Source organism: Macrosteles quadrilineatus, unplaced genomic scaffold (assembly GCF_028750875.1).
Source record: "Macrosteles quadrilineatus isolate MER2022 unplaced genomic scaffold, UCM_ALF_1.0 Scaffold_11__1_contigs__length_5352618, whole genome shotgun sequence".
NCBI lineage: Eukaryota > Metazoa > Arthropoda > Insecta > Hemiptera > Cicadellidae > Macrosteles > Macrosteles quadrilineatus.
In genome coordinates, this window is record NW_026542604.1 from 2104389 (window position 1) to 2120553 (window position 16165).

A 16165-nucleotide genomic window follows, 5' to 3' on the forward strand; every position below is an offset into this window, starting at 1 on the left:
CCAGACCATTGGCATTAATTTTGGCATGTTGGTTTATGTATGTTTTTTCACAGTCCACTTGATTTTGTAAATAAATACAACAATCTGTGTAAGTATTTACATAATTACATTTCGTGGCTTTTGCTTTTGTTTACCCAGTTGAACGACTTTTTTCTAGACTTTGACTAGTGATTTTCAGGAAGACTGCCCTTAACTCCAGAGAAAAAGAGGGTCGTGAAGATGTCCTCTCAGATGTTTTAAGATAAGCATTTTTTGTTATTTACTTAACAGAGTGACTGACTGTTCTTCACTTTAAATTTTTGTCTTACAGGAAGAAGCCACAGTAAGTTGACTCTAGAGTGTAAGAGAGTCGTGGAAATGTCCTTTTGGATACTGGAAGATTGTTTTTCTTGTTTACTAAGCAGAGTGACTATTGTTTTATCGTTGGCCTGTTATGTTTCAGAACTCCAGCGCAATAGGGTTCCAGTTAGGTTAGCTCTCATTTGTTAGATCACGGGCTTTTGTCGTAGTAACGTAACCATAACCGTAGTAGACCTAATTCTTAAATTTTCATGTTGGATTACAGGAGGGCTGCCGTTATCGCCAGAGCAACAGAGGTTCGTCGGAGTTCCCTCACAGGTTCTGGAGGATGGGTCCAGGAAGTATGACCATTGCCTCGTGTACGATGTCAACCTCACCGACTGGTTGTCTCTTCACAACGGCTCCTACCTGCCTCCCCCTGACCCGCAGTGGCCCACGGTCAAGTGTCCGCATGGCTGGAACTACGACCACAGGGACTATGACAGCACTCTTGTGACAGAGGTCAGTATCCGTGACAACAATATTACACTTTCTATATTGCGCTCAGTATCCATAAGAGATTCAGTCAGTAATAGCCAAACGTAAGTTACTCGGTTACTCAAAATGTTATACTTTTGGTAGTTTATACCCATAGATTTCATACAGCTTTAAACAACTTTAGCAAGACTATTTATGTCAAAAACGCTACAAAAACATATTTTTGTAATACCTACTAAGAATGTACCATCACAAGGCTCATTGTACTCTGATGTATAAAAATGAAGACCGAGTTAAAACTGAAGTTCATATAGCGAGATGTTTATATGCTCCACGTGAGACACGGCCATTTTATTTTATGACGTATCTGCTCTTCTAAAGGGGTCTTTGACACCAATAAGAACACCTCGAGAACCCTAATCCAATATGTACGTAAAATTAGGTATACGTGAATGTCAAGTAAGTGTAATAAAACTTATTTTAGGGCTATAACGATGTTGACCAAATCAACATAGTTTCATGATTTGTGGGATAAACATTTGGGGTTTTTTTAAATTCTAACTATAACTTGTATTGTTCAGTCAGAGTCAGTCATATTTACTAAAGACCACGCCATTGCACTTTTTAGGGCAGTTCCTTTAAACATTCGTTGCGATCACTTGAACTGGAAAATACTGGAAAAAACTCATAATCATAACGATTCAGACACTCAAATGTTGACTGTTATATTTGCTTCAATAATAATGTTTAGCTCTTGTTGTTTTAATGTTCAGCCTTTCAGTGAAACTACTAAACAAAGTAAAATCACACTTACGAATCACACTTGAAAAAGAATAGGCAACTCAAAGTAAAACGTTGTCCACTGTATCAAAGTAAGCATGGGGATTGACTCCTCCCAAAACAATATGACAAATGAAATAATAGCGGCTGTTATACAATTTGACACCGTCACGGAGCGGAGAGACGGCCGTTGTTTATCCACATGTCTCCCAGCAAGAGATGGGTGTTAGTAGTTGGTAGTAGGTCAGACCTAAGGTGCGTGACCGATCGTGGAATTACGCAGAAATGCATTACTTCAAAATGTATATTACTCCAAAAACTATGCTCCGAAAAGAATGCTATGCCTTAACACTGCTCCAAAAAGAGGCTGAGGCACTGCTACGAAAGATATGTATAGTGACTAGTGAAGCATAACTCCAAACCGTATTTCCTTACAAGGCAAAACTAAGTAAGTGCTTCGAAAATGTAGCTTGGAGCAATGTTGTAGGAAAACCGTAGTACAACCTGTGTCCTCGACTTAAGCTAATTCGTCTTTGCTCTAGAGATAAAAATAACTACTTTAGCCCCACAACGTCTGCAATGCAGTATAACGATAACCGCTTGTTGGAGAGGTAAAAAACTAACAGAAACCCCCATTGAATAATTTTAGAGTTTGTTACGAATGTATGTCAATGGTGTAATCTAGAAATCCGTCCCTCTAACTTAATCAAAGCAATGAATAAAACTCCGTCTAAGGCAACATTCCATCTACAGACCACCTGTTGCCACTATGTAAATCAGCTGCTAGGCATACTGCCAACCACACAAACCTGTATTATCAGTTTGCGAAAGCAATATATTAGCGTGAGTGTGAATGGAAGCAAGTTCCAATCCGATGTCGAATTAACTACTCGGATCGGATGAAACGCATAATCGCAGAGCTGAATTTTGATTGATGTTCATTGACCAATTAGGAATTTTAAATTGATGTTAGCTCGTTATTTTTCCCATTTTCGCTGTAAATAAAAAGTGTTGTATTTAGCACCGATAAACAGTTAGCAGATCTTTTGGTCCATAGTAAAAATATGGTTCTTAATTTATTGTATGTTTCTCGAAAATTTGACTTGAAATATGTGTTGAAGAAATATATCTAGAATAAACCCTAAGATTGAGTGCCGGGTACAGATTACAACCATCAGAAATCTACTGGTAATTCTCAGGATCGAACTAATTACAGTATTAGGTAAGACTGTATTAGTTTGTAAGTTTACTGTATTAGGTATAGCTCCCTGTAGAAACATTAGAATTTAGTCAAATACCAGGGCAATATAATCATCCATCACTCATTTCTCACTCATATTTTGATAAAAATCAGACGCGTCCCTGCGTCCCCATCTCAAACTTTAATATACAGTAATGTAAAGTTAAACATATCTGGTATCTGAGTGATAGTGCTGGCCAAAATAATATAGCCATATAACTGCCAGGAGAGATTCGCTTGTTCAATAATGAGACATGTAACTAACTAGTTAGTATACATATCAAGCCCAGTAGTCCTTGATTATTGTACATCTAATCAATGTTCCTGGCTAAAGAAGCGGCCAATCTTTGTGAGAAACAAAGCTGTAGAGATCATATCACCTAAAGCTAATCTATTATAAATCACTCTACCTTGATTATTGAGCTTCCATTAATTTTCATTCTAAAATACGCAGCTCTTTTTCTTTTTACAGGAGGCGTTGTTATCTTTAATTAATTACAGTATAGGAATAAAGAAAAATACGCATTGAGTAAACTGAAAACTGGATTCAAGCTGATCAAAAACATTTTCTTCCGGCTATGTTTTGTACCAATAGACCATAAGTAACAAACTCAAAGCATTACTCATCCGAAACTCGTGTTTAATTCAAATATCGATTAAAATATAGGTCTAAGTTGAGTCCCTATCTCAAATAGCAACATGCAATAAATGATGTATCATCAAAAGCTAATATTTTAGAAAGCAATAGTTTTAGAATGTGTATGTATGTCTGTATGTGAGTTTCATGACAGTTGTAGACACGCGTGTACAATACTTGTCGCGTGTTTGGTAATTACCTACTAATTTACTGAGTAGTGTACAATGTATAAACCTGTCTCCACGCAAGTACACGTAGCGCCAAGCTCATCAGATAATGTTACTTAAACTACACAATGAATAATGAACGGTCCATTTGGTAGATTGGCCTAATTTCCAGAGAGAAATAACACCGTTTACACCCTGGCAAAAGTGAATACGCCTTGCTAACTAATCCTTCACTAATTACTTCTTTGAACATTTTGAGATAACAAAATATTTAACGAACCATGGTAGATTTCGTACTTTTCTGCATTATTTAAACTGAAGAGAAGATAATATTTTAACTTATCATAGCCACAAGCAACTTATCTTTTGGTTGTTATTTTGAATCAAATTACACTAGCCTTTGACTGAGTGTAGGTAAACATCTAATAATATTTTAAAATCCGAAACCTGATTTGATGTGCTTTTTCTACGTAGCCTGTTGTTTGAGTTAACCATAATTTCTCTTTTATTACGAGTAGAGGTTTTATAAATTGTTAATGTCAGGGAAAAAATTAACAATAATTGTTTAATTAACTCATTCATTTTGTTAAATTAGTTTTTAACTACCATAAACTAGCTGTTACCCACGGGATTCACCCCGTTTGACTTCGTTTCCCCGTATTAATAAAACTATTGATTGTTTAAGTTAAGCTGAAATAAACAAAACAGATGTAAAGCAGATGTAAACAGATGTAAATACCTTGTACAGTAATACAAACAAACAATCACGACTCATTTTAATAAGGTGATAAATTGAAAGAATAACAAACAAATAAGTATTTTTAACATTAGGTAGACAAAAATTTCCCTTTAGAAAGGAGTTACGACCTTAAAGGGCAATTAATGAAATAATGGATAGTTTTGCGCAAGGTTTCTCGTCAAGACGAACATTTTAAGTATATGGTTTATGGGGGCGTGAATTGTAGTTTTCTCATAAGTTCAAGAGTACTTTGGGGATTATGGATCAACCTTAAAGTTGTCATCAGCTGATTCCCAGTGTACCGCGGAGCCCGGTGGCAGTATGTGTGGTTATGGTTATGGCTGTGGCTGTCCAAGAGAACCAGTTCACCGTCGCGACCGCAACTTTATCCGCATTTCGGTTGTGGTCCAGCAACCATGGTCGCTTCCCAAGACCAACCAGTCGCACCCACTGAAGCTCTATCTGAACGCCGAGTGATCATACACACTTTACTTTAATTTTTTACTTCGTTTACCATAGCTATATAGCACATGATATTCTTCATTATTTTTTTGTAAACAATTTGAATTCATTTCACTTTTTCTGTTCACCAAGCAGTGAGTGTTATGCATTTCATTTCACCAAACAACAAGTTTTTCTACAGTTTGATTGCACATTTGGGAGGTATATGCATATCACAAATTTAATGTAATTTGGGGCAACAAAATGCATTGCAAAGAATTATAAAACTCACAATTTTATAGTCACTGATGTTAATCTTAAAAACCTAATGTTAGCGACTTTAGGTGGGTGTATTATATTTCTTGCAACACGTAGCGAATTTAGGTGCATTTGAGTGGGTTTTATATATTTTTTTACATTGTCGAAAAATAAAACAATTTTCAAATATATAGTAAGATATGTACAAAAATGTATTCACTGCCACATAATATGCCCTGAACTTAAAAAAAATAGTTTTAGACTCCTAAAAGACTATATAAAATCGAGTTTCTGTAAAAGTTAGTCTTTGTGACTTTGATAGGTTTTCCCGTACACCCTATTTATTTCAAAAGCTATTGTTCAATTTTAATTTTTCTTTTATTTCACGCCAACATTATCCAATGCAGACATAAAAGAGTCAGCCAAAACCAAGTGATGAGATAATAATGGATGATGATGTGGTAATTAAGACAGCAATAGCCTCTCACACTCAATTACAGGGTCAAGGACAAGGGGGAATAGGGGAGACAAAGTTATAAGCTCATAAGGAATTAATCTCTCAATTTTATGTTCACTATGCTCTTGATTAGCCCAAGTTAATGTATTAAAAGCTTAAAACTCTTAAAAGCCTAATAGTCAAAGGTAGGTAGTGTACGGTTTAAAACTATAAAAAAGCTACTGACTTTTCTCAGATCAAACAGTTGACCTTCTTTTACCTTTATCATTCATTATAGTTACATATTGAGACAGAAACACGATCTCGTCAATTTTGTGGATTTTAGCCATGAATATGAGTGAATCAAGAGTGTAGAATGGAGTGAAACTGGTGAAACGCCTTTTGTGTAGCTTTAGTTCTGGCTAAGTTGGGCTCCTGTCTGTTTCTTTAGCGAGGGTGATTATCAAAGGCCCATCAATGATCAAGAACACTTGGGTCTAGTTTTAAATCATCACAAAACAACTTTTCTCAGGATCGAATGGGAGAAGTTCTGATTTTGTTATGCTAGCACCACCTAGCCACCACATAACATTTTATTTTGATAACATCGTGACTTACTATTTATCTAACAAGCAACATCTCACTGCTGCAGACAAGTTGTTTGTTGCTGTACAAACAACCTTTATATGAGACCTGTTGCTCTAGATATGATATCAGATATTTGTACTGGTCAGTAACTCCGAATAAATTTATGGCCCTGGTACTGAACACATAATATATTATGATGCTTTAAAAGGTCAACTTTCTCATTCGATTGTATGTATGGCCTATTCCTGTGTCCATGTTGTGTAAAATGTTAGATTTAAGCTTCACATTACATGTTGAGTTGTTTATGATAACAAATCACCAAGTGCTAGTTTTTTTAACATTTTTTTCAAAAAAATAGTTTCATCATAAAATTATATGATGGTTTTTATTTAGGAAATCCCTATTTTGTATGTATTTATAAGAGATAATGGAGAAAAACAATGGATTTTCCTCCAAAATAACTGAATAAACCATATCAGCTATTGATTTGATCTAATTAATAGATATTCTGTAGTTGGGTGCATCCTTTTTTGCCCAATGAGGTATTTAAGCTCGCCAACAATTTGAACTAGATGAGTTATGACTTCACAAATCTGAAAAATTTAACGGAGAAAACAATTATATTAGTTCACATAATTTTCTTTCTCGGTCAAAACTGTTTGCCACAATTCTTGTGGACTGTAGTGGTGATAATGATCTGTACTGTATACTTCCACTATATTTGGATATTATCTAAAAAAATTGACAAAGAACTTGCTGCCAACAGGAGGTTGAGCAAAGTTGTAGGGGAACCATGTAACTTACCTATCAGAACTTTACTAATGGAAGACAACAAAGGGACAGTTAGTTCAAACGTTTTCTTGATTTGCACAGTAGCCTATGTTAATTGACTTAGCCTATATATAGAAATATAAAATAATCTTAAAAAAACACAATGATAATGCAGTACAGTATAAGCTTCAAATCTGTAAACTGCTAAAAAAATCCCTTTGTAAACAACATATTATTATTTTAAATTGCAATTTTGATACCGTCTATAATATAAACAATAGTATATTTCACCACTAGGGCGTAAAGTGACTCTTTTCAACCCAAGCTCAAGTTTCACAAATGAGGCGAAGCCGAGGTAAAAAAATGAGCAAGAGTTGAAAATAATTAAAAATAGATTTTACCTTTGTCTACAGCTCAATCTGTTGTAACTTATATTTGGTTGAAAATACACCTATTGCCCGTTAAATAATGTTGAACCATGCGATTGCTTACAATAAATTTTTGTAAGGTTTACAACAGCTGACTTTTGCTAGAGACTAATAATGCTTTTTACTCCCTATGGAGTAAAAGAGCTACTTTATACCCACAACACATGCATGAAAAACAGCTGCTTTTGTTGCAGTATGAAAAAAAAACTTCATATTACCATTCACTATTGGATAGTCAAATATATTAGTTAGTTTTTACTTTTTAACTACAAAATCTTAACTTAACTACTATTTGTTTACAGAAAATCAAATCAACCTCCGAATCAATCGTATTTATGATTCTCAATTAAATTAGAAGCTTGTTTTATTTAATGCTGATTTTATTAAATTTTATCATTGACTATTCAAATATAGAAGGCCCTTTTATATATCATGGTGCAATATAGTCCATATAGTACCATATAGTCAATGGTTTGATGTCTTTAAAAAATTAAACTTATTTATAATCCAAATTTTAAAAAGTGTTACAATTACGGTTTTTAATAGTAAATTTATAAGGCATCATGGATGTCTATTATGAGATGAAAAATCAATTTATAAAACGAGTATTTATTAATTGTTTTAGTGGCTACTGTCCTATCTTGGGCTATTGTATTTTTGTACAATGTATAAAACAATTGTGTATATTTTTCTCGGGATTGTATTTTGGTGTCTAAGGTGTTATGTTTGTTCAGCTAGATCTAGTCTGTGACAAGAGCTGGTGGGTTTCCACATCAACTACATTTTTCTACGTCGGCTCACTTTTGGGAAACGTCGTTTTTGGATGGATAGCAGACAGGTTTGTGAGTGTGTATTTAGTTATATAATATTTCTATTATCTTTATTCTATTTTCAAAGTCTATAGTGTATTTATAAGCACAACCATGAAAGACTTAATGGCTAATTAAAGACTCTTTAATTTACAAATCAATGTTTTGGTACTTTACAGTCTCATTTTAGAGTTTTACTGCATCTAAGTACTTAGCCAGCAGTTCCCAACATTTTTTTGTGTGGTGACGTACCTGTATCCTGGCTTCTTTTACCATCTACCTAATGAGTTTGTTTTAAAAATATCATAAAAACAAGATTTGTAATTTAAATACTTATTTGAATGACCGTCTAATTCGGGCTTTATAAACCAAGCTGAATTAGGACCAAATCCTATCTTCCATTCTGCCTGGAGAGGTGCGGCCCTTAAAAAACCCATTCGCCTAAGTAAGGAAAAACGCGTACAAACTTTCCTTGGAATGGTCATGTCTGATATCTAGACGAGTGCGTTAAGTGATGTCTGATGTCATCACTGATACCACCACATTCGGTCACATTAATAATAGGTAATACAAAGAAACTTAATACCAGTATACCTAATATAACTAATACGACATACAAATACTAGATTTTACCCTACCCCAAAAAAATTACAGTACAATAATTGTCAAAATGAAAAGATACCGTTATTAAAATGATCAAAATGAATTTAAATATATGGCATTAGACATACGGTATTAAACACGGACTACTTGGACTACCCTATTAAGGGCACTGGATACTGTACTACACAAATGTTTTCATTTGTCCATCCTGACGATAAAGTCATCTCCGAATCGCCCGTAGGAGTATCACCTCTGATTGAGAAGACGTTATAAGGATTAAATAATAATATATATTTTATAAATATAAATTGATTATATCCTAGTAATATTGTTCAAAGTTCATAACCCAATAGGATAAGGTAAAACGCTGACTTTTGTAATGTCTCCAGATGGGGCCGTCGCAAGGCTTTCTTGTCCATCCTGTTCCTGATGGTGTTCTCATCCATTGCTACATCGTTCTCACCCAATTATCTCGTCTACACAATTTTAAGAACAGTCAACGGACTCTTCTTTCCAGCCATCTTCCAGATCCCCTTCATTCTTGGTATGCTATGGCTATTTGAATTGTTTTTCAAATTTTTATTTTTAGAGAATTCTCATCACCACTTGGATGATATTTTATAAGTAGCCTAACAAAAACTCTGTATTAGTAGAATGAAAGTAATTTCTCAACGGTATTTTCAGTTATAAAATTAGTATAAATAAAGCATGATTTTTAAGGGAGTAATATTTTTTACCTAACCCGCCATGTTAAACTTCCCTATCCCAAGCGTGATGTATACAACTTCCTTACTTCTCGAGTGATGTAAAGTATCAAAAACTCACTCGGTGATGTAATGAAACCCATTTAAATAACATTGAGTGATTAACTTAAAAAATATACCTCTATGGAGCCAACGACGTTCAACGCTAGAAATCAGCTGTGCTCTTGAATTTTATTGTTTTGTTATGTTTTGAAGAATTTTCCTAACCTAGCTTTTGTTTGTAAATGAACGTTCCTGTTAGAAGATGAGTGAAATGGATGATTAATATTGTTCGTAACCTCCTGTATATTGTCGGGTCAGGTAAAATCTTGTACGTTACACGTTACGCAAGAGCGTGTTTATACATCACTTAGGTAAATTATGCAACTCGCTTCCGCTCGTTGCACAACCTTCACCTGCGTGATGTAAAAACGCTCTTACTACACTTGTAAAGTAAATAGCTATTACTAGTTTTAGTTTTGTTTGAAGGGTTAGAGTGGCTTAGTCACAATGGTTTTGTTGAGGAATGTCTTGTCACTTTCTAGCTTTAATCTTTTGTCTGACAGGCCGATGACAAGGGATCATAATCAACCCAGTTGGGATCAAACCAGCAACCCTCAGAATTTGAGACAAGCACTAATCAGAAGCACACTAATCCCAGACATTAATCTTCAACTTTGTTCGGTACATCCAATAAACAAGTCTGAGGCATATGTGGATGCTGGGATAATTAAAGGATTAAAAGAGGCAACCAACCTCTCAAGAGTTTTGAATCATTCAATCAGCATACACACGTTGTTTCAGCACTAGAGATGATGGGCCCCAGGTACCGCACATTCGCTGGGATGGTCATATGCATGTTCTTTGCCATGGCGATGTCTCTACTAGCTTTACTTGGGTACTTCCTACGCCACTGGTTCACTCTATCGCTCGCCACATCTGTACCATTCTTACTGCTTTTCAGGTGATTACAACATTTGTTCCATAAAAAAATACCTAAATACTTAAAACAAAATTATACAATAAACTGCTACTATTTTATGTAAAGACTGCTCTAAGCTAAGCTGATGTATGATTTATTCTTCATCTCTTCTTCCGTGTCATCTCCAAAATGTAGCTTTGTGTCTCCTGTTGACTTTATTATTATCTACATTCTAAATATATTGTTTTAATTTCTAGTTTCTCAGTTTTTTTATGTCCTTTAAATGATTTCTCATACTTTTATTTATTCTTGTTAATAAAATTAAATGCTCTATGAAAGTCTTGTGCCTATTACAGTTATTACTGGATCACTCCGGAATCTCCTCGATGGTTGCTGAGCAAAAATCGAATCGATGAAGCAGAAGTCATTGTTCAGAAAATGGCCAAGATGAATAAAAAACCTGTTCCTCCTAACTTTTTGAGGACATTGCAGGTAAATCAGTACAACTTCAATCCTTATAGTTTTACATGTAAGGTCAGAGGTGCTACTGGTCCAGTGGCTAGAGCAAAGAACTACTTGGGAGCTACGTTCTAACTTCCAATGACTAACAGCTATTTGCTTTTTGATCATGAACTGTAATTTAGAACCTCTTGTTGAGCTACAACATAGTTCCACCCATAGTATCTGATGTATAAAATTTAAATTACCAAAACTAATGGATATTGAAATCTCTCTTTTTATTTCTCTACACACGAAAGTACCCTTTCTAAACGTAAAATGAGCTAAGAAAATAGGTTATTCCCACTACTGCACGGCAAAATTACATAACGTTAACTTTCTGTGCATTTGTGGTGTAGTAACCGTTGTAGGATTTTGCTGTACAGACGGATCAGCTGTTGCATTATTTGCTGTTATCTGTGACATAAGCACGGAAACTCAGCGTTATGAGTTCGGTTTTTTCTTGATACTCAGTTGAATAAACAAAAATATGCATGTTGTTTACAAGTTTTTTGATATGGTAATGAAAAATAATGTTCAATACTTTTCTCAACAGTGCTATTGAGTACTGAGTAGCATTCAAAAGTATCCATAAGTGCATAGAGTAAGAACTTCTAATTACTGTGACTGTATACTATGATATGTAGAACAGTCTCCTACCTTGGGGATTATAATTTGCCACCTTTCTTAGAATGGCAATCCCTAAGAACTTGGAAGCGGCAAGAGTCTCAGTTTTTTTGCTTTTAATTCCGTAATCTTTTTAAATTATGTAGGGTCCTGTCAAGAAGAATTTGCTGATAATACGTGATGATAAAAATATACAAAACACTAGTTTAATATAACCCAAATTTTTAGTTCTTTATTCTATTAGGTAGAGAGTGAGCGTTTGGCAGAGCATAAGCCTTCAAAGCCAACCTCTGACTTCACAACTCCAATGGACATTTTGAGACATCCGAACATACGCACAAAGTTCTTCATCCTCTCGTTTGATTGGGTGGCTAACGCTGTTGTCTACAATGGCCTCTCGTACAATGCTACCAACCTGGGCGTAAGCGACTATCTCGCTTTTTTCATAGGTTGGTTTAATCTTTGTGGTTAATCGTTATCCTAACAAAAAGCCAATAACCATCACTATTTTTAGAAATTTGGACATTTATAAGGCAAGTTAGGTAGTACAGTATTGGCAAGTCCTCTCTGATAATTTGGTTGTCTAACATTATTATAAATTATTATAGTTGTGTTAAGCATTATAAATAATAACATTTATGTGACAAAACCAAACCAATCATAATCTGTCATCAAAACTGACTCAATTGACTTTCATGCTACAAATTTGATCACTGTTAACATAACTGCACTAGCATACTGTGATAAAGTAAGAAATTTAGGACCGACTCTCTCAACACTAAAATCTTGTAGAAATGTTTTTTCGTCAATACATTTACTAAAGAGATTACAAACTCCCTTACTTACCATTGCACAAAATAAAGCTTCACCTCATCATATCATGACTGTAAATCCTGCTGGTATGTTGCAACACTCACAGAATCATTGATTGAGATTTACCTATAAATTCTTACGCTTTGTGACCTTTTTACATTGAATCAAAAATATTAAAATTGAATGATCAGAGGTTAGTTAAAATAACTTTGTAAGCATTTTTCATTTCTGACAAAATAGATCACAAAATAAATTTTAAAGTGACTTTAGCTTTGTAGCTAAAGGTAGTTGGAGTAGCTCACGCACTGCATCTTATACGTTGCACCTTACCTACTCATGTAGGAGAACATCATATAACAATCCCTTATCACAATTGCCTGCCATCTTTGGAACAACCTACTTTTCTCCATAAAAATGCTTGATCGTCCCCGGTTTGAGTACACTAAAAAGATTGTACTCAAAGGGTATGGCATCGGTTGGCATGTCATAGAACTGTTTTGGTGCTTGTGTGATTGCTGACTGAGTGTGTGAGTCATTTAGTTAGTTAATTTTGTTATTTAAGAATTGTTTTTGAAGGACTGTTTGTCTGTATAATGTTTTATATTACCATATTTTAAATGAATGCAGGTTAAGTATAAGCAAGGGCCACGAACCTAACTTTGCCAGTTGAAATAAAGGATTTTCATTTCATTTCATATAGTTTTTTATCCTAGAGATAAACTAGACATTTTACCTTCAGGTTGATCTTTTTCCTGTCTTAAAAAAATGGGGTTAGTTGAGCCTACAACAGAGTGGTGTATTCAATATCATATTTGTGGACTCCACCAATTTTTTAACCAAACCAAATTGAATTACAACTCCTTATAAAACTATCACATCTACTATGTCATCTCAACTGTCTTAGTATCTAAAACTAGGAGAGGAAATACTAAGAAGAAGAAAACTAAAAGAATTGTTACAGTAGCCAAAAACATATATACGGTAAGAAAATCACACCCTACTATGTAATTCAAAATCAAAACAATTGGAATGTGTGTTTATTACTGTAACAGAAGGACTCCATCACATAGTCTTTATGGATCAGGTAACAATGGGTACGTATAGGGATTGTGTGAGAGGGACCTCTCGATGTTTGCTCATATAAACTTATCCCCACAATCTCATTGTTGTCGATGTTTTTGTAGGAGGAGCCATAGAGATCCCCAGCTATGTGTTGACATGGTGGGCTATGGACTATTACGGTCGCAGACTTGTTCTGTGTCTCTCAATGCTGCTTGGAGGAGTAGCCTGTGTTTCATGTTTATTTGTACCTGAAAGTAAGTACAGCTGATGCTAAGTAATTAGGTGATTTGGTCGCCAATTAATAGATTATTGATTAAATCTTGATAAAAGTTGGCCTTAACATCATCTCTCCCTGCTTTTTAAGTCTTGATATGTTCCTAATTAAAGAATAAATTATCTTAGACAGTAACAACGGTACACAGATCACCATTCATATGCAGCTATAACATAAGCACCTTCTGTTCAAAGGCCGAGAAGTCTAAGGCTTTTTTTGAGAATCAGCACTTAAAATTGAAGGTTCAAAACCATGCTAGGGAGGGACCCATCTAAGAATAAATTGTAGCAGTTTACAGGACGGGTCAATTATTTCAATATTTAAAAGCTGCATCAAAAATCAGGAATTTTGCTATTTATTGCTTATCCTTAGCCTACTTTTGTGTGTGTGTGTTCACCAAAAAGTTGTTTTAAAATTTGAAAAAATTTGATTTATATGTTCATAACATCATACTAAAATCATTTATTTATCCACGGAGTTCAAAGGGTTGGTCCAATAACAAAAACAAACCAATATTTAATTGAATCTTAATAATCTTTAACTCTTTTCAGAGGCTGTGTGGGTCACAGTCTCTCTGGCGATGGTGGGCAAGTTTGGCAATGCGGCCGCCTTCGCAGTGTTCTACGTCTTTGTTGGGGAGTTACTTCCCACTGTACTCCGCAGTCAAGCTATGGGCATCGGAAGTTTTATTGCTGGCATTGGACTGCTCAGCTTCCCTCACATTGTCAACTTGGTGAGTTCATTAAGTTGGTTGGAACCACTTGAAAAATATGCTTTTGTTAAGAGTCTTCATCACCCGTGGGGTAGTTTCATTTTGGGAGTGTGGCCTTGGGAGGGGGGGGTGTGTGGGCTTGGGGGGTGTGGGAGTTGTGTGGGGGGGAGGGTAGCATGGGTTATTATGCGCACAGTTCTAAAAAAAATTGTTAACACACTAATAGTATCAGAAATAAGCAGCTAAATAAAAAGATATATTTTGTCTTTTTTTAGAGGAGTGATGATCCTAATCATAAAAATTAAAGATGCATCCAAGTAAAAAGAAAGATTTTACCTGAGCAATTAAGGATTTAAAAAAGATAAAGTCTCTGTAGAAGGTTCAATTCAGAAAGGTGTATTTGCTTCCATTTTTTTCGAAAGGACAACTGCCAGTGCAAACCTTACTAGAAATAAGTGTAATTTTAATAATTTTATAAATCATATTGCTTTACAAAAAGTTCAAATAAAAACTTAAATAAAATAAAACTTACAAGAATGGACCAATCTAGAAACTAGATTTTATAAATAGTAGCACAAAGCATTTCCAAAAAAATATAAATAAATTAGGAACAATTTGTCCTTCATAGAGGATGCTCAATCCATTGTCTTGGACCTCTTATATAACAATACATGATTTTTTTGTTCAGGCGAGGTACAGCAGAGTTATGCCCCTGATTGTGATGGGCACTTTGTCCTTAGCTGGGGCTGCAGTGTCTGTCTTCCTACCTGAGACACTTCACATTCATCTGCCCCAAACTATTGCTGAAGGCGAGGCTTTAAAAGCCACGTTCAGCTTGTGCTCTATAACGTCCAAGCGCAGGTATACCAGTTATTACGAATTGGCATTAGCTATTTATTTTATATTGCATGTTTTTACAGAAAAACATGTCAGTTTTTTTACTTTTAGAGTAAGTAACGTTTTGATTTATACCAGTTGAAAATATAGGTTTTTTTGTGTGTACATTTCCATCAGTTAGGTATTTTTTAAGGGAACGGTCCAAACACTGGTCTTGTTACTATATAACGAGGTTGATGTTGAGTTTTATAACATTTTAATAGCAAGTGACAAATGGCATCTCAATTCAGTACCTGTCATGAAATCTACGATTTACATAATATTAATTTTTAACACTAACAAGTTTTCTTTCTTTAGTAATCAAGTGTTAAGTAATCTTTAGTAGTAAGTATAACCTTTCTTTGTAGTTCAAGTGTTAAATATTAGATCAAATAAAATATTTATACCGCTATTTATTTTGAGGAAAGAATTCTGCTGTTTTCCACTTGATTTGGTTTCCACAATCTGCTTCCTGCCAGTGATAATTGGCAAATCGTCTCTCATTCCCACAACTTTCACCAAACACTGTTTGCAGACGCAGGAGACCCCCAGATGCACCTGAAGACCACTCTAACTCCAAGCTGCCCAACGGAGCCCCCGCCACGGACAATGAACTTCTAGAAATTGTGTCTCCCATCCAAGTCATCATCACAGACTTTGACGCAGAGAACTCACTTGAGCTTGAGACCAAGCAATAATGCACTTAGTGATAGTCGTAATAAATGCCACTTTTTACAAAATCTGACTGGTCATTGCCCTTTACAAGAATGTGCTTGATATGGTTTCAATAACTCCCACTGGAGAATAAGGCTTCAACAACTGTCTTCAACCCCCGTTACAGCAGTAAAATCTGCACTTCTTTCTTTCCAACTCCTTCCAATCTATCTAGCTTCTCTTTCAACACTTTGCTTCAAACTCTCCCTTTGCCTTTATCTTCTTTCACCTTGCAGGCTCCTCCAGTCCT

At 35.1% G+C, this 16165-nt stretch overlaps 1 protein-coding gene across 2 annotated transcripts in view; it reads left to right on the plus strand.

Moving 5' to 3' along the window:
- The window catches only part of LOC129004828 (organic cation transporter 1-like), a 44505-nt gene extending 28340 nt beyond the window's left edge, over positions 1–16165 (plus strand). For both annotated transcript variants that reach the window (XM_054433474.1, XM_054433475.1), the window contains exons 3-12: positions 566–801; positions 7997–8100; positions 9064–9218; positions 10222–10381; positions 10696–10831; positions 11709–11913; positions 13462–13593; positions 14165–14346; positions 15014–15186; positions 15737–16165. In XM_054433474.1, coding sequence (XP_054289449.1) covers positions 566–801; positions 7997–8100; positions 9064–9218; positions 10222–10381; positions 10696–10831; positions 11709–11913; positions 13462–13593; positions 14165–14346; positions 15014–15186; positions 15737–15899 — 1646 coding nt within the window. In that variant the 3' untranslated portion in view covers positions 15900–16165. The remainder of the gene's footprint in view (positions 1–565; positions 802–7996; positions 8101–9063; positions 9219–10221; positions 10382–10695; positions 10832–11708; positions 11914–13461; positions 13594–14164; positions 14347–15013; positions 15187–15736) is intronic.